Raw genomic sequence first — 23,152 nt, forward strand, 5'->3', positions numbered from 1 at the left:
ACATGTGGGTCCCTATTTTTTTTAAAAAAAATACAAATTTGGCCTATTCTTCAATTTCATCTACTTTTATTTTTTCAACTTCTTACACTTTAATTAATTAAATGCTCTTTTATGGTGCTTTAAATGAACTTGTTAGCTCTAAGCCTAATTAAACCAAAATAAAAAAATAAAACATATGAAAAAATTAAGGATTGAATTAAAATTTGAGACACTTTATAATAGGAAGACCAAAATTAAGAATGGAGTAAAATAAGGAGGCCAAAATTATTTTTTTAAGTATTTTTAATTAATTGATAATATAAAAATGTTAAAAGTGTTTTCAAAAAAATGTGAAATTATAGTAACAAAATTGTTTAAATAAATAATATATTTATTATTTTAAAAAATGTAAGTTGTCCTAATTATTGAACTTATAAATAGTTGAAAGTGAAACGAATGCAAATTTAACTAAAATGATTTTAATAGTTAAAAAATACATTGTCGCATATTAATAATTGAAAACATAGCTACTATTTTTTATATCTGATTTAAAAAAAATTCACATTTCCCAATATTCATTTTGAATAATGATTCCTTACTGTTGAAGTATTAATGGAGTATTATAAACTAATGTGAAATAATTAATAATTGTTGCAGACATTCTTGAAACTTCGACAGTGTAAAACAGAACAAACGCGTGACCGTAACAGCTCCCAAGAAGAATATCTGTTTGTTATCTTTGTCCAAAACGCCGTCCCATTCACTCCACACTCACACTCACCTGTTACGGATAACGCTAAATCCAAAACGGAACTCTCAAAACATACAAATTCGCATTAAATACAACAATTAAAATACCTAAAATTATATTTACTTTTATATTTTAAATTTACTTTTTAAAACTTTATGCATGGATTTAATATATGTTAGTCTCCTTATACGGGATTTAGAAATATAAATAATTATTTATTTTTTATTCATTCTCTTATACTCGATTGAAAAAAATTAATAAAAAAATTAATTTTCAACAATCAAGTATTTTGTGGTAAAAAGTAAAGATATATTGATAAAAACGTATTTTATTTTTATAATATTAATAATAAACTATTTCATGATCATATCTACTAAAATAATATTATCTAATTTATACATATTTATCAAGCATATTATTTAATTTATGACGTGTCTTTAATCAATTTATTCAATCGGTTAACTTTTCATATTGAATGATGTGATTAATACAATTAATTTTTTATTTCAGACAGGAAAAACTAAAAATATATATGCAGATAAATTAAAAAGATTAAAATGTATTAAATACAGAGAATAAAAGTTAATTTTGTGTAAATGTAAAAATATTAAATGAATATTTTTTATATAAATCTTGTAATTTAATTTTAAAAAAATTGTAAGGAAAAAAAAAACAGTAGAAGAAAGAATAGTGAAGAAAGAGTGTCAGAGATACACTCTATTAATTAAACAAACACTAGCACCACATATTCTTTTCTTCGTCTTCTTCCTCTCACTTCTCTCTCTCTCCTAGGGTTTCACGTTTCTGTGTGAAAATGGATTGAGAATATCTCTCTTTCTCTCTCTCTCTCTCTCTCTCTCTCTCTCTCTCTCTCTCTCTCTCTTTTTTTTATTTTCTTTCACGTCAATTAGGTAACTCTTTTTTTTTCTCTCTCTTTCTATATTTATATGTATGCATATATTTTCGTGATTTTGTTTTCTTGCTGTCGGTTTAGATCGGCCTTGTCTGCTTATGCGGAGCAAGAATCCGCTTACTACTTTCGTCGATTGAGAGATTTTCGGGGCATTGTGGTCGAAATCTGCTATCGTAACTGCACTGTGGTGAATTGTGATGATTTTTTGTTATATGCTCAGCTGAATTTGTGATTTTATTCTGTGATTTTTAGTAAATTTTTAGTGTTGTCTTTTGATATGTTTTGTTAATTTTTTTTGTGTTGTCTTTTTATGGTTGAAATTGCCTTGTCTTAACTGATGAGTATAAATGTTGTGCTGATTTGCCTCTGTTTCTATTTTAGGGTTTTTGTTGGCGTGATTCTGAAGGTTTGGATCTGGACATCTTCTTTGGTAAGTTTTTTTACATTTATTTTTTATCGTTGTTTTTGAAGTCTGAAGGTGGTTTTAGTAACTAAATAAGCTGACCGACGAATTTTAGAGAAATGGACAGGTGAGGATTCCGTGGAGGGTTAAATTTGATGGCAAAAATAGTGAACTGGATTGAACTCGGTTGTTTTGCAATTTTAGCTGGAGCTTTTTTATGATGTAATAAGGCTAGCTTCGCCCTTTGTACTTGAGTTGTCTGTGTGGGAAGATGTGCTAGATTCTCTTTTCTTTTTCACTTGTAGTATTGACTTTAGCTGTAGATTATTGCTATTATTGTTTAAGGAACTGCATGCTCTGGCGTTCAAATTATACTTTGCTGAGTATAGTTAATGATTAATAGTGGACAATCTTCTAATAAGCTTTCTTGGTTTATTTCGAGTAAATATGAAATTGTTGAATGGGAATTGCACCACTATTCGGTTATTTCTTAACCCTGGAGAATCGTAATCCTAATGTGCAAATGTCATTGAAAATTGGAGCATAATTTTACCGAATGCTGATAATTTTTGTGTTCATACAAATAATTTTCATTTCTAAATCTGTAAGCAAACTTCACTATATGAACGTAGTATTTATTTTGTGTGAATATCTATAATATGTCATTAATACTCTGTTACAGAAATAGTTGATTGTTTGCAATAAAATGTGCAGTCAGTGTTTAACTGGAAAATCTTAAAATCTGGTCATGATCTAAATCTTGCTATAATAACCAATTATTTCTTCATAATAAGCTGAATTAAGCACACACTTTATTGAGGAGGGAGTTTTGGAGGAGCACACGTTATTAATTGCCAGTCTTCATTACAAAAATTGCTAGCTACTTCGTTCTGAAATGTATAAGAAGTTAGAAACTTCAAACTTACACCCTAAAATATATACTTCATAGTTTGTGTGTTCAAAACATTGCCACCAAATACTCATGTCTGTCAAAATCCTATTTTAGGTAATTGATTATGCATTATAATATCCCTAAAACCCCCAAGTCATAGTAGCTTTTTCTCTTAACCTTCATCATTACAATGATGTTCTCAATGGAAACTTTTATCTGTTTTTTACTGTTTTTGTTCTTTCATCTGGATAGTACAAATATTGTTTTTCTCATATGGTGCATGTATGACTATTCTCTTATCAAGACGATGAGTATTTTCATTGATGGTATACGTTTGGTTCATACTACTGCACATGGTTTGTGTGTACATAATTCTAAATTTGGTTTTTGTTTCATTATTTATATTCAGCTTCTTCGCTATGGAAGAGTCAGATTCCATGGCTACATCTACACTGATAGATTCTACAACTTCTAAGATACAGCAGCTGCAGAAGGCATTTGCTGAACTTGAAAGTTATCGGGCTGTTACTCTTAACATGAAATGGAAAGAACTAGAGGAACATTTCCATGGTCTTGAGAAATCCTTGAAGAGACGCTTTCATGAATTGGAAGACCAGGAGAAAGAGTTTGAAAACAAGACAATGAAAGCTCGTGAACTGTTGGAGAAGCGGGAAGCAGCTGTTTTTGCCAAGGAGCAAGATTCATTCCAGAGGATTCAAGAGAAAAGAGATGCTGCTGTATTTGCCATTGTAAATGCTCGAGAAAAACACAGGAAGATTTCATCACGTGAATTGGCTACTGTCATAAATGGTGATAAAGGAGGGATACTAGTTGTGGAGGAGAAACCTGTGGATACTGTGTCCACTGCAGCAGAAGGTAATGTGGAAGATGTAAAACTTCCTGAAAACAGAAATGTGGAGTTGATATCTTATCCAGAGTTGGTGAAATTATGCAAGGAGATGGATGCTGCTGGAATTCACAAATTCATATCTGATAACCGTAAGAACCTGGCAGCTGTAAGGGATGAAATACCAAATGCATTAAGAGCTGCTCCTAATGCTGCCCGTTTAGTTTTAGATTCTCTGGAAGGATTTTACTGTACAGAAGTGTCAAATCAGGATGTAAAGAAGGATGGTAACTTATTGGGTCTTCGCCGAAGTTGTATTATGCTGATGGAATGTCTCTGTGATTTCCTGAGCAACTCAGATTGTGTTTCTAATGTAACTTCAGAAGATATCAGAGACAGGGCAAAGGCAGTTGCTGAAGAATGGAAACCCAGATTGGACGCTCTTGACATGGATGCTAGCAATGGGAATTCCTTGGAGGCTCATGCATTTTTACAACTTGTTGCTAGTTTTGGTATTGCCTCTGATTTTGATGAGGAGGAGTTATCCAGATTGATTCCAATGGTATCTCGCCGCCGCCAAACTGCTGATTTATGTCGTTTCCTTGGGCTGTCAGAAAAGATGTCTGGTGTGTATTTGATCTTTATTATGTTTGACGTGAATTAAAACTTTATAAAAGCTATCTGATTATTAAGCTATATTTATACAAGGAACAAGTTTTAATTATTCTGTTTATTCCATGGAAAACTTTTCTTTGATTGCACTACGTGTTATTTCTCTTATTTTTTTTTTCATTTACAAAATGACGTTTCCTTAATTTTCATTGTGGTTAATATGTTTTTTTAGAAGTATTCAGTGCCTGCCAAAACTAATTATATCAGTAGCAGCAATTTTAAAGGTCCTGTGTTCTATGTATAATATTTTTGTTTGTATTTTGCCAGTCTTCTTGGATGTCCCTACTTGCTTGTTCTTGTTAAATTATTGAAAGGAAAAGCAAAGGGAAACATGAATTAGGACAATTGAATGGTGTGTATTAGTATGCTAGGACGTCCACTTAAAACTGAGGATGCAAGTTATCTAATGTGATATAAAATATGCGGTGAGAGTTTTTAGATCCTGACATCTTAGAATGTGGTGTACTAAACCTTTTAATGAGAACCCTATACCTTTGTTTCTTGGAAGCATTTCAAATTTTTAACATGCAATCTTATGCATGAATCTGATATTTTTATCAATTACCGAGTCACGGAACAGAACTTTTGCATCCATTTGTTTTTTGTGTTTCATTTTACCTTTTGGATATGCAGGTGTAATTGAGGTTTTGGTGAACAGTGGGCGGCAAATTGATGCTGTTAACTTGGCTTTTGCATTTGATCTTACTGAACAATTTTCTCCCGTTTCTTTACTGAAATCTTACTTGAAAGATGCAAGAAAAACTTCTTCTCCTGTTAAAAGTGTTAACTCATCTCCCACGGCACAGGTATGTTGTTGACTTGTATTTCTGCTATTTAAGTAATTATTCCATCCATTGTCTTCTTTTCACTGTTTGAGCTAGTTATCTGAAATACTGCCTAGCTTTTGTGTTTTTCCTAATATTGTTTTTGCTTAGGGTCATAATCACATGCAATGCAACTTGTGCCATTTTGCTAGAACAAGACAGCATATAAAAGCTGTGCCTCTTAAACGCTAGAAGAGTTTCTGATAGGACACTTGTTTAAGCTGAATATGGGAGTTAGAGAAGGGCTACTGATGTGGCAGTTAGTTTGAATATGAGTGATTATTTGGAGAGGGGGAAGGAGTGTGGTCATCAGGAGGAGTCTTTTCTATGAGAGAGTTGAGGGCTGTGCCAAGGGACTCATTTGTGTTCTGAAGAGATTAGGTCTAGGATTACTGGGATCATCCTATATAATGGATTTTGTTACCAATAATTATGTTTTGTGTTTCTATTCAATCTGGTTCCTATCAGTTTCTTAGCAGATAGAAACACTACTCTTAAAATTTTATGAGGCCTGTTGGTAAAACTGATGAGCTGGAAGGCCTTTATACTCCATTCATCGTTGTTTAAGGAAAAAAATTTAGACAACAAGGACTCTTCTATGAGAAATGAATTTTTTGCTTAAATCTATATAGCAGCAACAAATATATTTAGGTTAAAAAAGCAATTTGGTGCCAAAGCCTCGTGAAAGTCTAAATGTAATACAAAAATAACTTGATTTTAGAGCTTGCTTTCTTAGATGTTTAGGACCTAAAGGATATGCTTGTCGTGAAAGCTCTTGAAGTTATTGATTCTCACAGAGCTTTTGTTTGTTATTTGACTTATGGTTGGTCAGTGATTTAGTTTAAGTGTATTCCTGATCCTTATTCTTCCTTTAAATCTAAACTCTTTTTATCTCTGTCTAATTGAATTTCTATGATTTTTTTAAAAAAATTGTCAATAATTAAAATTAGCTTTATATCACAATTTATATTTCTGCATTGTAAAAATCCAAAATAATTTATATATTGAAATATATTTTTTTATGATGATTTTGATTTTATATAATTTATATATTAAAAGCATTTATTTATTATGAATTATATTATAAAACAAGTATTTATTTTGTGCAATGCCTAGTTTAAAATGCTAGTTTTTTCTTATTAGCCAACGTGGCTAAAATATGCAACAAGCCCTCCAATATATTTGAATATTTATTTAGTAAGGAAATCTTTACAATTAGTGGCCGTGCATCGAAGTGTGGTGGCTTTCTAGTTCACAAAGAAACATGTAAGATTTGACACCAGTAATTTGAATAGTGTAATCACAGTTGGGAATAATTTAGGTGGATAGGCAATTTGTTTAGTACTTGCCTTGGCCGAGGAAGATAAACGTCAGTGTACATGGATAACAACATTCTTTCTTTAACTTCATCATAATCATGAATCTTCCAATAATGCCCGTGCTAGTGGCTTATAGAATCTCTTGGCTGAAGTATGGGATGGCCAGGATGTGGATGGCTGGGGATGGTGACGCCTGATGGGATCAGATGGATAAAATTCTAGTTGTTGTTTGGTTACCGGAGTCAGGTTCTGTCAAGCTAAATCATGATAAATGGACTTGTCATCCTGTTCCTCATGTAGATGTAATGGCTGTAAGAACTTTTACTTTATTACTCCTGTTCAAATATATGAAGCGTGGCATTCGGGTATTGAAATAATGAGCGGAAAAAAAACTGTTTGATTCTGAAAATTAAAGGGATTCAAATACAAGTAATCAAGAAAACATTGATGGAAGACATTCACTGCTTCTTTGGGTACCTAATGGTTCTGTCTAACTGCATCTATACATGGCATGGCACAAGTATATCTTGCATACATCTGATGAAATGCATCTTTGTTTGGTTCTTAAGTGGCTATTTGCGGTAATACACTGTGTTTACTTTCTTTTTAATATTCCTACCGACTTTTGTCTCAGATTGAGGTTAATGAACGAGAGCTAGTTGCTCTTAAGGCTGTAATAAAGTGCATTGAAGAACATAAACTTGATGAGAAGTATCCTCTGGATCCTCTGCAGAAACGATTAGTACAGCTAGAGAAGGCGAAAGCTGACAAGAAGAGAGAAACTGAAGCAACAAAACCTCAACCCAAGAGACCCCGTGCAAATGGTGCGGGATACGGTCCACGTGTCACTAACATCCCCTTTGATAAAACTTCCTATGCTAGAGTTGCTGACAGGTACCCACAGTATGTATATGACCGACCACCGTACATGTACCCTGCACCAACTGATAATCATTGTCCCCCTCTCATGAGCACTGCAACCTATAACATCTCTCCCAACCTTGGCAACTACTTTGGAAATGGGTATCAGTACCAAGCCACTTATCTCCACTAAGAACGGGTTAATTATGATCCTTTTGTTTAATATCTAGTCTTAACCTTTAATTAAGCTGTTGTATTGTTGCACTTCCTCAAAAGTAGAGGTAAAATGTCATGCTAAAATTTAACTTTTGTAGCACAACATATTCTGATCCTCTAATGTATGAACTCTGTTCTCGTTTTGTACACTCTTGCTTTGATGCCTTTCTACTATATCTTTCTTGGCTTCCATCTCTGTTTGTTTTTTGTTTTAAATTTAGTAAGAGAATTGATTAAAAACCACCAATTTTGGAGGTTTCTCATTTCATGATTTTCTATTCTAATTTTGGTAGATTTATTTTTGAAAGAGAGTTACTGGTAGTAGTATGTGCTGTCGAGCAACTGTTTCTAAACATTTTTTTGGTCTTTCGGTAGATTGATTGCAATGTCCCTTCTTTTGGTAGAACGGGAAACAGAACAGATTCAGTGTGGAGAACAATTTTAATTCATGTATCTTTATCATTGCATACTTGTACCTAATTTTATTTATTTCGGTGCTATGTTAACTGTTCAAAATTTTAACTAGACACTGTTTATACAAGTTTAAATAAAATTTGTATTATTCTTAAATTAAAAAAGGCCTATAGCTTAAGGCTTAAGGCAGTAACTTCCTTTGCACATTAGAGGTGTATTGTTTTAAGGTCTGTTAAGAATGACAGAGCCTACTATAAGAAAAAGAAAAAAAGAAGCCTACTATAAGAAAAAGAAAAAAGGAATATATATATCAATAGTATAAGAAATTTCTCACACAAAAATAACTTTCCACCATTGAAAACTCCATTGCCATACATCTCTCATCCAAACTCCCATCTTGCCCACAACTTATGATTATTGATCTGAAACTGAATAAAATCTACTATATGTTGCTCCCATTATATTGTCCCCTTTCTATTACCAATCTAGAATTTTTGTGTTTTTTCCCGTTTTCTATCCCTATGTGCATCATGTTAACAAACCATACATTTGATGATACTAGTGAAAAAAAATTCTTAGACAATGGTTTTTAAAGCTCTTAGAGAAATAGTACTCTATCAACATATAGTCTATACCTTTAACTTATAAACAATGGTTCAAAATCAAAGTCTACAAAGCATATCTAGACGACGATTATTTTGACCAACCGTTGATTATAAACTACAGTAAATAAGGGTCAAAGTATACTAGAGAAGGGTATAATGACGATTATTGGACAAAATCGTTGTTTATAGTATGTTATAGCGATTTTTGACAACAATCCCAGTCTACATTATGATATTTTTTTAATTCAAATTATCTTATACGTTTTATTGTTTTAATTAACCTGTTCATTTTAAAATTCAGCCACATACACACTCTTTCAAATAATGAAATTATATATATATATATATTAATAAAATAATTACAAACATCAATATATATTCATATTTATCTAATTTCTATACATTAGAAGCACAACATATTACTTAAATTTATATATTATTCATTAGTTATTCTAGAGTTATAGAAATTAATGAAATATTGACTTAAACACTTTTCATATATTCATGAATTGTTTTCTATTTGAAAATGTCATCTTCACTTTCCTTAAAGTGCTTTACCCCTTCCATTCCTTTAGATTACACAATTTTTCTCAACTAACCTTAATGAATCTTCCTGATGTATTCCTTACCACCTCGTAAAAATTTTCTTTAAATTTTCGTCAATTTCTTTTGAACATTATTAAGTAATTATTAACATGTAAAATATTATGACAATAACAAAAATTAACTATTAAATAGATCTTAGTTGTCAGAGATAACATTTTGAACAATATGTGTTCACATTTCCCTTTTGTCGAACTTGAAGAGGAGAGTCAAGTCACAAGTGAGGATGTTTTTATGATAATTAAAGAAAGAAGATGTTAAAGATGTGTTATATGTTTTGCTTTCATTAAGTGTTGTTTCAGTCTTTTACACAAAACGTTCACAAGGTATTTTAATCTAACACATAGTCTATATTAAAAATAATTAAAAGAGTAATGTATTAATAAAGTCAAAATTGTGAGTAAAAGGTTCTTTTTAAAAAAAAAACTTTATTAATGGATTAAGTTTTTAAATAGTCAATTAAACTATTTAGGAGGTTTATAATAATATAATTGGTTTGTATCGATAATAATTTTTATTAATTGAATAAATTAGAGAATAATTTAAGTGTTTCTAAGTTTTAAGAGATAATCATTACTATCTTTTACATCGATTAAATGTGTTTTGCACATTAATTGAAAAGTAATTTTAATTAATTAACACATGTCATAATCAATTAAAACAAAAATTATTGTAATTTTTTTCAAAATTCTATTAGAATAATCAATTAGCAACTTAAAATAATTGATTAAATACATTAACATATATGTTTTAGAACAATGTTTTTAAAATACTATAAATAGAGATAATCTCAATCTTAATATGAACTTTTGCAATCATAAGAACAATAAGAACAAGAGATTTTCTAAAGTTGTTTTCATACTCTCAAAAGTTGTTTTCATACTTTCAAGTGTGATTACAAAGTTTAAAATCAAAGGTTATATTGTGATAGAAATCCTTGTCATTAAATCTTGGTAAACTTTTTCTTATTTTTTTTTTTTTAGTGTTTCACTGGTGTTTTGTTGTAGTAATAGTTGATAATACATTTTCTCGGATGATAAAGAGTTGATAAGGTTGAGTTATTCCTGAAATTGTTCAATAGTTGATAGGTATATATCCTCTTTAATTAAGAGATGATAGAGGTTGATATCCTCTTGAAGATTGATATTGTCTTGAAGATGTTCAATAGTTGATTGTTGTATTTGAGTTTGTAATTGCAGGTTGCTTTTGTACAAAAATATTTTTTATAGTGAAACCAATTAACATAAATGAAATTAAGAGTCATAAATATAATTTTTTTCACTATTTATATATTATTTATGACAAAAATTTAAAAAAGCAGATTTGTTTTAGGTTTGAATTCATGACCCTTTAATGAGATAATTTTATCACTCTCACTATACCACATTAAAATCAATTCATTCTTATGTGTCTTGAAGATTGATATTGTCTTGAAGGCGTTCAATAGTTGATTGTTGTATTTGAGTTTGTACAATTTTTTTTATAGTAAAACCAATTAACAAATATGAAATTAAGAGTGATAAATATAAATTTTTTCACTATTTGTACATTTATGACAAAAAGTTAAAAAAAAAAATTTGTTTTACTTCATGTTTGAATTCATGACCCTTTAATGAGATAACTTTATTACTCCCACTAGACCACGCACACGCACGCACAAGCACACGCATACGCGTACGCAAATGTCCACGCACACGCACACAAACGCACACACACGCATCCACACTTACCTCACACACATGCACGTGCACACACATACATACACGCACACACGCTCACGCACGCGCATACACACGCACGCACACATTTATAAAATTTGTTACTATTTATAAATAAAAAAATAAAAAAATATTACTTTATTTTAAAAATATAAATCTCTTTTACTAACTTGTTGCCATTCAACAACATAAACTATTAAACAAATATATCTTTTTGTTATATCAAATTATACATTTATCTTTTTTTGTTACATGAAATTATATATTTATTATTGTGAAAAAATTAACATATAATTATACATTAACTTTTAATTTATTAAATTAAATTAATAAATAATATATTATATTAATTAATTTTTAATACAAAATAAATTTTATGCGCATTTATTTGGTACTCTTGAAAAATGTGGTAGTTTTTTGTTTATGGGATATTTAAAGATGCTTAGAGAAACATTCTAAAATTGTAGTTGACTGCGAAATTACCATAGCAGATACCTCACTCTCCATTACTCATTCATACTCACCTCATTCTGCTCATACCTCATCGTGTCCAGTAATCCGTTAAACTTCGTCCAACACTTTGTTCACTTTGTCCAACACTCTGTTCACCCTCACATCATCGTGTCACTCTCAGAATCAAAATATTGTGAAGAAACAAGGTGTAAGTCATATTCCTTCTTTCAGTTTTCTCACGGGTTAAGGGTTTTATTATGAAATTTGGAATTTGAATCCATTTAGGGTTTAAGGGGTGAACTTCCCTTTGAGTATGTTTCTAATTTGAGAAGCTTGCATCAACGATCCTAGAATTGGTGAGTACCTGCCTTCTATTTTCAAAATTGGTTTCAAATGCAAACAAAGTTTTTCTATTTTTTGATTTTGGTTTCAATTTCAGCTTTCAATTACTATTTTTTTGTTTCTGTTTATTTTTTAATTTCGGTATAGATTTTGTTTTTAATTCATTTCAGGTTTTGGTTTACATGATTCTCAATTTCTATTTTCTTAATTCTTGTTATTAGATATAATTTCTATATGTTTTCTTAATTCTTACTATTAGAAACAAGTCTTTGATCACGATGAGATCACAATATATTTTATGTTCACCAATCTTGCTTTTGTGCAAAAGCAAGTTTTAAAAGGCTTTAATCCCTATTAGCCTTGTTACCCATAATCCCGCTGTATTCATCCATTTGGTTGACGTTAAACACTTTCAATTACTCTCACTGAATTCAAGTAGTGCCCCTTTGGTCATGGTGATCACAATTGAGAACCCAAACTATGCAAGGTTCAAGCAAGAACAACATTATAGCAATAGTAAATTTTCACTAAGATTTTGTACTTTTAAGAATTCTGCAGATATTTTATTGTTATCAACGAATTTCCTTTTTGGATATGCAAGTGGTACCTGTGAAGAGTTTCCATCCTTAAATCAGTAACAAAATAATAAAATCATAAATGAAAACTTTATATATAGACATAAAGATTTATCTATTATAAGTTCCATAATTAAATATGCATATTATGAAAAGATGATGACATTAATAGTAGGCAATGAAAGATGATGATCAAGCCAATGAATTGAAAATGCAAAGCACATGGGGTAGTTGGATTTTAGATGACAGGGAATTAATGCATTTAAGGATTATAATATCTCAGCGCCCCAACAAATAAAGCTATGGTTCCATCCCTTTGGTTGATTTTGATTATGTTCTTAAATAACAAAATGTTAAAACATAATTCTTTTAAGAAATGGATCGTGTCATATGTAAGTGTTTAGTTTAGCCTAACAAACACAAGTTACGTGGTTGAACATATGCAATCGTTATTTATTGTATGCCTCTAGTATTTTATGGTACACATCAAACTTTTAAATTCTTATTTTATGCTTATAGGGAATGCTCACTTTTTCATTCTTTCAAGAGGATCTCACAATGTTTTGTCAACATCAAAATTCATTGAAGAACATGTTGAAAGTTACTTCACACAAGCAACTTTAATGGAAAAGGTGAAATAAGTGTCACAAGAGTCAACCAACTGCGTTAGGCCCTTTGCTTTTCGCTAAAGATGAAAGAAGCTACCTGCCTAAGCTTGTTTAGCTTTGTCATGTTCTCAAGGTGTTGCCAAAGAAGTCATACACTTTTAATGCTAAAGGTAAGAGCTTTTAATGAATCTCAGAGCTTTAAATGTGGTTAGACTCAAGGAGATTTAGTAGAAGAAGAATAACCTCACAATGGATCCAAAGGATTTCCAATGGTTCTTTTCTTCTCAAAATCTATATAAAGATCCCTATGAATAAGGAAGTTTGACGAAAACCTTGCAATAAGAATGAGAACAAACTCTTGTTTTCCTAAGCAATCCTTAACATTGTAGTTGTGAGGAAGAACATTGTTTGTGTTCAAAGTTATCTAGATGAGTGACTAAGCTTTTTATATGTTGTAACTCGTAACCTCTCTTTCTAATGAGTGTGATCTATTACATTACTTTATTTGTAAACCATTATGCTTTAGCCATGAGTGGTTGGCTCCAAAGAGCACTTAGGTTTAGCCAAGAGTGGTTTCATTTCAAAACTACTTAGTGGTTTAGTTAAGAATGGTTGGGTTTCAAATAATACTCATTGGTTTAGCCCAAAGTCATTGAGTTTTAAATAATACTTAGTGGTTTAGGTAAAAGTGACTGCATTGCAAATAATACTCAGGATTTTAGCCAAGAGTGGTTGCATTCCAAATAATACTTGAGTTTTTAGCCAAAAGCGACTGTGTGTCCAAATAATACTCAGGTTGTGTTTAGCCAAGAGTGATTGAGGTCTAAACAATACTTGCTTTTATAGTGTTAGTATGCTTACTAGAGCTCAATCAAGTTGACTGAAAAGTAGACACATTCTGGTTTTTATAGAAGAACCAGCATGAAAACATAAAGAGTAAAATCTTTCATCTTTCTACTCTTTTTTATATTGCATATTATTTAATTGTAACTAATCTAAGAACGAGAGATTTGCAAAAGAAAATTTTGAAAAGTGTTTCTAAGAGTGCATTTGTCAAACTTAAAGCTTTATTTGATGTCTTTCATTGAATGTAGTACTTTGGGAAACTACATGACAATGTGTTAATCAAGTATAAGCTTCATCTAACTATGTCAATTAGACAGAGATTTGTAAAAATTTCAAAATATTTTAATACATTATTCAACTCTTTCTTCTTGTGTATTTTGACATGTTTTTTTCACAATTTGGTATATGGGCACAAGCAACTCACCAAAATTTTTATAAACAATCTGTAGTCAGTTTCCTTCCAATCCAAGTCTCCTCAAGTGCCCTATTTTGAACAACAAAATTTGGGCTTCTGTTTAAAATATGAACACTTCAATTTATAGCTTTTAACCAAAATGTCTTTGAAACTCACTTGTGCAAGCAAACTCGTCACCATGTTAAGAATTGTTTTGTTTTCCCTCTTTGATACACAATTTTTTGTGGTGTACAAGCATTTGTAAGATCTTTTCTAATGCCATGTTCTTCACAAAAACCACCAAACTCATTTGAGTTGTATTCTCCAATACGATCTGTTCAGAGAGTTTTATAGACCACTTTCCTAATTCGTCTTCAACTTTTGCCTTGAAAGTTTTAAATGCACTAAAGGTTTTTTATTTTTCCTATAAAAGAAATGAACTCATACTTTTCTAGAATAATCATCAATAAAAATAATTAAATACCTTTTACCTTCATTGGATAAAGGTTTTATTGGACTACATAAGTCTAAAGGCATCAACTCCAAATCATTAATTACTCTCCATGATTTTCCACTAGGAAATTGAGAGTTATATTGTTTTCTAACAACACATTCTTCACAAATTGAGAAAAAAACTATTGTTTGTAGAAGACATGTTACCATTTCTTTAAGTTTGAAGGTCTTTAATCCTCCAAAATTCAAATTCCCATTAAAGTAATGCCAAAGCCAAGAAGGATCTTTTCCTTTGGTCATTGAACTAAATTGAATGCTTAAAATATTTAAACGGAATAATGCATTTGACCTCACTTTTACTATAACCATAGCACCTTTAATAGGATCATAAATTTCACAAGCACCTTTATTAATTTATTAATGGTAATAATAATTGTACAACACTTTACAAATTACTTTTCAAATTAGGAACATATAAAATATTAAGAATTGTTGAACGAGGTTTTATTTCTCATTGCCCGTGGTTTAGAACAATTCCCAAATTTTCATTTAGAAATGAAAAAGAAGACTTACTTCCACTCAAATGATTATTACATCCTGTATCCACATACCATAAATTTGATTCATCACTTTTTATGTCTTGAATAACCATTGGCAAAGTCTCATCCTTTAATCTCATCTTTGCTAGATTTGAAATTTCCCCATTTTTCTATTTAGAAGCATAATGATCAAATTTATGAAATCTAAAACAGTCTACCTTAGATCATTATTATTTTTGAAAATTTTGTTCAAATCTCTAGAGCACCTTGTCTCTCTAGTCTTTTGTCTCTACCTTTACATCTACCTCATCCTCTTAAATTGTTGGAAAGAGTATTAGTAGAAGCTTTCAATGGTTGCTTCTCAAATTTTAACTGTTTAATATTTTGTTCTTGCACCCATTTGACCTTTGTCATTCATCAAGTGAAAGACATTGATGTCTTTGGATTCTTCTATAATACATACAACAAAATTAAATTTTGATGCTAAAGATTGAAGTATCTTTTCAACAATATTTTTTTTTCCAGTTTTGTTAACATTAGTGTCAAAAACGCATTTTACAACGACATATTAAGTCGATTAAACGAACACTACAAGAAAATAACAATTTAGTCACCGATTTCACCAATCCAAATGCATTCTAAGTAAACTTTCACATTTCTTTTACATTTTAAATAAATATTAATAATATATATAAAAATAGTCACCAAAACTAATTTGGTGAATATATCTACAAAGTTGTTGTTTAGTGACCAAAACAAAATTGGTCACTGTAATTAAAAAAAATATTTAGTCACTGAAATTAATTTCTGTCGCTATAGGTATCTCCATTTAGCCACTGAATTAGTGCGAAAGCTCCGACTCAAAGTGCGAAAGCTCCGACTCAAAGTCAAGAACGAAATCCATCGAAAGGTGGGGGATGTCATCCTGGGTTCCCAAAACAATCTTCTTGCCATCAACTTTCAAGTACAGGACCACAATTTCATTTGCCTTTTCCATTTTCACTTCTCCAAGGGCAACTTGGAAAATGTGTATGTATAAACTCACTGGATCCATGGGATCAACCTTCACAGTTTGCCCAACCTTAACCTCAATGCCTAAATTTCAAACCAACACATAACATTAACATCACATCGCCAAATTTATTCACCAATTCCGCAAACCCACACATAAACATTAGCACACGAAACTTTAATCGGCAGGTTCAAACAAGAATAATCGATCAGATTTAGAGTATTGCCAAAATTGAAAGATAAAAAATGAAGCAAAGAATAAGGGAATAGAAAATTCTACACTAAAACTCCATTGGTGATTCCATTAACAGGAACGGCGTGCAGAGAAAAAGTAAGAGAAAGGAGAGAAAGAGAAGGTGAATTAGGAGCAAAATGGGTTTAAGGGTTTAAGAAATATATTCACTTCGTTAGGGTTTTTAAAGTTCTCGCGCCTGTTTCTTCTCCCCTTTTTTTCTTTTCTCTTTTTAGGAAAATATTTCAGATATTTTTCAAATATATTATATTTCCTAATTTAATATGTTATTCTAGTTTTAGTTTTTTTATGTTTGTGATATTTTATCTACACTTTTTTATATTGAGCAAGATCTTTCTTGTAGAGGGGAGTTATAGATTAAAGTTATATTATTATTATTATTAAAATAAATAATTATATTTAATTATCAAAAGAAATTTGGTGGCTAAAAAATAAACGTATTTGGTGGTTGATTCGGTAGCGAAAATAAATAATTATATTTAGCGACCAAAACAAAATTGGTGGCTAAAAAATAAACAAATTTGGTGGCTAATTCAGTGGCAAAAATAAGCAATTATATTTAGCGACCAAAATAAAATTGGTGGCTAAAAAATAAACAAATTTGCTGGCTGATTCAGTGGTAAAAATAAACAATTATATTTAGCGACTAAAAGAAAATCGGTGGCTAAAAAATAAACATATTCGGTGGCAGAAAATAAGCAATAATATGTAGCGATTGAAATAAAATCAGTGGCTAAAAAATAAACATATTCGGTCTCTAATTCAGTCGCAGATATATATTTTCCAATTTAATCAAAACAGTCATCACTTTAGCGACCGACGGTTTTGTCACTCTCATGTTCGGTTGCAAATTCAATCGCAAAACTAACTAACATCATTAATAATTTAGTCGGTCGCTATTTCGGTCGTAAATTTGACACTACAGGCATTCGATAGCTATTTCGGTCGCAAATTACGACCACTTATTTTCGGTCGCTAAATTCGGTGACTAAATTGTTATTTTCTTCTAATGATACAACCAATGTTATATATAATTTATGAGTAAAAAATTTATAATTACACCGGTTGTTACGAAGAACCAATGTAATATAGTTTTTACCCTATTTTCTTGCTCGCGCCCAGATTGTTCCACAATATAAATCTTTTTAGTTGATTTCTTTGTAATTCCCATTGAGTTATGAAGTTTTGATCAATAAAAGTTGTTTTTTAATTCTCTATAGTTGTTTTAATATTCTAATCTCTTGGAAAACTGGTTTTTGTAAGAGATTATACTTGAACGCATGATGGAGAGTCTTCCTTATTTTAAATTTTTGATTTCTTAGTTAGTTCACATTGTTCAGGAGATAAACATTCCCATGGAGTATACACATGGAACAAAGTGGGTACTGATTAAACCTATAGATGCATGTTTTACTGATGAGTTTCACTTGAATCAAATTGACGTATGTTCAATCTGGTTTAGCTATGTTGAAAGATTGAGAAATGATTAATCTTTAGAGAACCTGTGAAGAATTCAATAGTGGAAGGACTTGGGTTCAAGTGTTAGTTTATAAAATATGTGTGGATGATAGGTTAGCTTTGGAAATATTGTTTTCCTTTTAACAACCAATGATTTTTTTTTTCCTTTTTAACTCATAATTTAAAATAAATATAAAAAATAAAGCAAATTATTTTTTGTTCATTTCTATTTGAACATTAAGAAGTAGGAAATAGGTTAATTTTATCTTTTTAAGCTCTAAAAGTACAAATGAGGTTTAGGTCAAAATAGAGGATTCCTAGAACACATTTCAAAATCGATCCATTAGATTTATCTAATAAGTGTTCTCCAAACCCATTGAATTCACAACATAATTTTTCACTATATCCATATGGTGAGAAAAAGTTATAGTCTATAACTTCTATATCTTACAATGAACACAAAATGATTGCAATGATATCTTTTATAATTTTTATATATAAAAAAGAAATATTATGACTTTTTCTCCTACTGCTAAACTTACGATATTACGTTGTCTTTTGACTGTTTCAACTGCTAGAAACTGGTTCACCTACCATCTTGACGTACAAAATGCATTTTTGCACGGTGACTTTCATGAAACAGTTTACATGAAGCTTTCTCTTGGATTTTATTGACAAAGGAAAAACCTAGTTTGTCGGCTTCATAAGTTCTTGTACAAATTAAAACAAGCATCCAAAAACTGGTTTGCTACTTTCTCTAAGGTTATTCAAAAGGCAGGATATATTCAATCAAAAGAATACTACTCTTTATTTACCAAGACTGTTGGATCATATTTCACAACTGTCTTTCTCTATGTCGATGATATACTTTTAATAGAAAATGATGATGTCGAAATCAAACATAAGGTATTTTTGCTCCAACATTTTTGAATCAAGGATCTTGGCACCGTAAAATATTTTATGGGAATTGATTTTTCTCGATCAAAACATAGTTTTTTATGTCTCAAATAAAATATACGTTGGATATTTTGGACATTACAGGTCTAACTGGGGAAAAATTAGAAAAGTTCTCCATGGAGCAAAATTTAAAACTCACTCTTACTCATGGTGATTTATTACATAACTCAACTAAATATCGCAGGTTAGTTGGAAGACTCATTTACCTAACCGTCACATGGCCAAATATTGTCTACCTAGTTATAACTTTAAGCTCATTATTGGTAGCATACACTTTGAAGGAACATTTTTAGAAAACAGGGCTGGTAAATTACTACAAGAAAATAATAGAATAAAAGGGGTACTTCAAGGGTACCCCAACCCATATACAAAAGACCAAGTAACACAAGACAGAGGCAAGTATACATTTTAATAAGATAAGCAGAACAAACATATCCTAGCTTAACAAGACTTTTCCATTTGCTCCACACAACCCCTCATCCACCTATTTAACCATATCTTCAACAAAAACAGATCTTGACCACCTGGCCTCTTCTGTTACGTGTCTTCATATGCTACCCCCAACACAACTTTCTTTTAAGGCCCGGCCCTTAATGTGTAGAAATCAGGAACACCAGCAAACTGATATACCTCCACACGGCTTCTTGCACTGACCACAGTACCAGAATTTCGTGCAAACCACCTCACTCACCCAAACATCCTTATGGCAGCCCTTGAACCCGCTCCTTCTCTAAACCAGGAGCACCTTAAATCCTAACCACTCATCCACTAAAAACCTGCAAAAAGAAAGGAAAAAGAAACAACCTCCAACAAGAGTTATATTTTCCTTTACTGAATAAACACACAACCATCACATATTCCACCCTGCAGCACCCTGTTTCTCCTTAAACCTAATTCCTAGAATTTTGACATCATTTCCACCGCACCTACCAACCATCCAGCTAACACAGATACCTTATACTTGACGCAGAGATACAAGATCATCTCATCACCTACCTTCATATCAATAACCCTGCAGACAAATGTTTGGACTAAGAATCCAATCCGAATAAGAAAAACTAAAAGGAGTCGCACCAAACTTCAAACATAACCACATGGCCAATAGAGCTGAGTGGAAAATTTCTTCAGCGTTCGGAATCCCTTATTTGAACACAATCAGATTTCTCTGATCCCATATGCTCCTAATGATTGCGATCCAAAGGCCCTTGCAGACTTGATTCTGCTTATTGGTTAAGTGAGGGAGATGGAAACTCTCAAAATGAACTGAGAGATCCTTGTGCTGAACAGACACTATACCCATCCCGTAGGCAAAGTACCCAGATCCGTTGTGCATACAAACATGTCAAAAAAATATGTTGAGTCGATTCTTCAGCTGCCTTACAAAAAACACACACAGAGGAATTGACAGCAAGGCCTTTCCTTATGAGGTTATCATACGTTGGTAACCTCCCAATTAGAACCCTCCATGCCGTACACACATCCTTGGGTACCGCTTTGGCTTGCCACAGCAGCGGAAAAACATTAGTCGAGCTGTCATTGGGATAATTACACAGAGTTAGATATGCAGATTTGACAGAAAACACACCTTTAGGATCCCCACTCCATTCAATAATATCCTCAGAATCATTATTCAAAGTCGTTCTTGTAATGAGGTTCATCATTTCTTCCTCTACACTATTTTCCCATTGAAATCTAGTCCTTCTCCACCCTAACCTCCAAGACCATCCTAACTCCCCCCACGAGCCTACCTCACCCACCAATTTTCCTTGCTCTAAGGATATGGTATACAGTCTAGGAAACATAAATTTGAGCTTGTTATTGCCCAACCATGTATCTTCCCAAAACCTAATTTTGTCCCCGTTTCCCACTTTCCATGAAACATGATTACGGAACCAACCCTCACCTTCTCCTTCTTCACATACCTTTCCAAGGTCACTCCACCACCAGGAATGATTTTTACCACAACCTTGAATACTTACCGTACCATTATAGTACTTAGATACCAAGATCTCTTTCCATTTCCCTTCTTCTTCACTCATCATCCTCCACTTCCATTTTGCTAGCAAAGCCCGATTAAACTTCTTAATATCCTTGACCCCCAGTCCCCCTTCCTCATTTGATTTGCATACATTTTCCCACCGAACCCAGGCTATATAATTGCTATCTTTGCCCCATGCCCAAAGAAACCTCCTCTGAATACTAGAAATCTTATCACAGACTGAAGTTGGCGCTTTGTAGAAAGACAAATAAAACAGAGGTATAGAGGTTAAAACCGACTTAATCAAACATAACCTACCGGCAAACGATAGACATTTTCCCTTCCACGCGCTAAGTCTGGCTTTAACTTTCTCCACCACCGGTTCCCAAAACTGAATCCTCCTTGGGTTACCACCAACTTGCATTCCCAAATAGATAAAAGGTATTTGCATGACATCACAATTGAGAGTTTTCGCATATAGCTCAAGATTGCTTTGATCTACCTTTAGCCCTGCTATCTTTGATTTATAAAAGTTAACTTTGAGCCCATAAGCCATCTCAAAGACCTTGAGAATCGCCTTAATTGTAAAGACATTGGAAAAGGAGTCTTCACACGAGAATAAGGTATCATCTGCAAATTGCAACAAGCAGCAGTCTACCTCGTCTCTCCCCACCTTGATACCTCTTAACAAGTCCTCCTTTACAGCTTTACGAACTAAACCCACCAGCTCTTCTGCTACAATGAGAAACAAAAACGGTGTCAGAGGATCTCCTTGCCTCAACCCCCTCGTAGGTCTGAACTCCTCTGTTGGACTACCATTAACCAGGATTGACACTGTAGCCGTCTCCAAACATCCTTTCACCCACTTAATCCACTTGCTATGAAACCCCATCCTTTGTAACATGTCCAGCAGAAAAGTCCACCTAACCGAATCATAGGCCTTTTCAAAGTCTACCTTCAGGCACACCCCACTCTTCCGATTTCTTCGAACCTCTTCAATTACCTCATTTGCCATCATGACATTGTCTAGCATACCCCTATCTTCCAAGAAAGCTGACTGAACATCATCTATAACCAAATGCATGACTTCCTTGATACGGCATGAGAAAACCTTAGTCATTATCTTATAAATAGCTCCCACTAGAGATATAGGTCTGAAGTGCTCAATCAAGACAGGATTCTTCATTTTAGGGATAAGAGCAATAAACGACGCATTGCAGCCCTTTGAAAAGCTCCCAGATTCTTGAAACATGTACACTGCTTCCAAAATATCCTCCTTTAGAGTCTCCCAATTACTCTTGATAAAATTAAAATTATAGCCATCTGGACCCGGACTTTTTGATCCCTCACACATCCACACTGCAGCCCTGACCTCCTCCTCAGAGAAATCCTCTACCATTTTCAAGCTAGCCACCTCTGGAAGAGTCATGAAATCCACAAGACCAAGCCTAACACCATGATCAGGAGTGGCCTTGAACCTCTGTTCAAACACACGTTTCGCTTCCCTACGCACAGCTTTCGGTTCTTCGCACCACTGATTATCTATTTCAACACGTTTGACTTCGTTCCTGAGCTTCCTCCACCTAATAACAGAGTGATAATACTTGGAATGTGAATCCCCATGCTTTGTCAGAGGATACAGATAAGGCAGGACAAATGGCTTTGTCATGTTATTGATGAAATTTTAATGGTGTAGTTGGAGGTTGATGGAACTATGTTTGAAGAACAAGTGTTAGTTTATAAAATATGTGTGGATGATAGGTTAGCTTTGGTAATATTTTTTTCCTGTTAACAAGCCCAATGTTTTTTTTTCCTTTTTAACTCATAATTTAAAATAAATATAAAAAATAAACCAATTTATTTTTTGTTCATTTCTATTTGAACATTAAGAAGTAGGAGATAGGTTAATTTTATCTTTTTAAGCTTTAAAAGTACAAATAGAGGATTCTTAGAACACATTTCAAAATGTATCCATTAGATTCACTACAAGAAAATCATGAAATAAAAACTAATTTTTAGAGACCAAAATAATTAGTTGCAATAGTAACTAAATTAGAGACCATTTTAGAAACTAAACAAAATTTTGGTTTCTAAATTAGTTTCTATTATTGTTATACAGTTTTTAAATTGGTATCTAATTAGCAACCATTATTTTTGTTACCAAATTTAGAAACTAAACAATTGGTAATTAAAACAGTGGTTGCTAATTAGATACCAATTTAGAAACTATTTAACAACAATAGAAACTAATATAGAAACCAATTTTTT

The 23,152-nt window shown here is 32.1% G+C and overlaps 1 protein-coding gene across 4 annotated transcripts; it reads left to right on the plus strand.

Annotated features, from left to right (window-relative positions):
- Nucleotides 1-1,384: 1,384 nt before the first annotated feature.
- On the plus strand, nt 1,385-7,826 carry LOC137818279 (FRIGIDA-like protein 3). Of its 4 annotated transcripts, none has more exons than XM_068621597.1 (6): nt 1,385-1,641; nt 1,725-1,830; nt 2,025-2,073; nt 3,348-4,411; nt 5,091-5,263; nt 7,235-7,826. In XM_068621597.1, the coding sequence occupies exons 4-6, from the start codon at nt 3,358-3,360 to the stop codon at nt 7,652-7,654; spliced, it is 1,647 nt and encodes a 548-aa protein (XP_068477698.1). In that variant the 5' UTR covers nt 1,385-1,641; nt 1,725-1,830; nt 2,025-2,073; nt 3,348-3,357; the 3' UTR covers nt 7,655-7,826. The 4 variants fall into 4 exon arrangements, with proteins under 4 accessions (XP_068477698.1, XP_068477699.1, XP_068477701.1 ...); XM_068621600.1 differs by having other exon boundaries at nt 1,453-1,641; nt 1,725-1,827; XM_068621599.1 differs by having other exon boundaries at nt 1,476-1,641; nt 1,725-1,837.
- Nucleotides 7,827-23,152: the final 15,326 nt, after the last annotated feature.

Source organism: Phaseolus vulgaris, chromosome 10 (genome assembly GCF_000499845.2).
Source record: "Phaseolus vulgaris cultivar G19833 chromosome 10, P. vulgaris v2.0, whole genome shotgun sequence".
Taxonomy (NCBI): domain Eukaryota; kingdom Viridiplantae; phylum Streptophyta; class Magnoliopsida; order Fabales; family Fabaceae; genus Phaseolus; species Phaseolus vulgaris.

Excerpts from the sequence above, each read along its gene's own strand:
- LOC137818279 (XM_068621597.1), top strand. The coding sequence starts at position 3,358 with ATGGAAGAGTCAGATTCCATGGCTACATCTACACTGATAGATTCTACA. Across the intron at positions 4,412-5,090 it reads GCTGTCAGAAAAGATGTCTG|GTGTAATTGAGGTTTTGGTG; the intron begins GTGTGTATTTGA and ends TTGGATATGCAG. Across the intron at positions 5,264-7,234 it reads ACTCATCTCCCACGGCACAG|ATTGAGGTTAATGAACGAGA; the intron begins GTATGTTGTTGA and ends CTTTTGTCTCAG.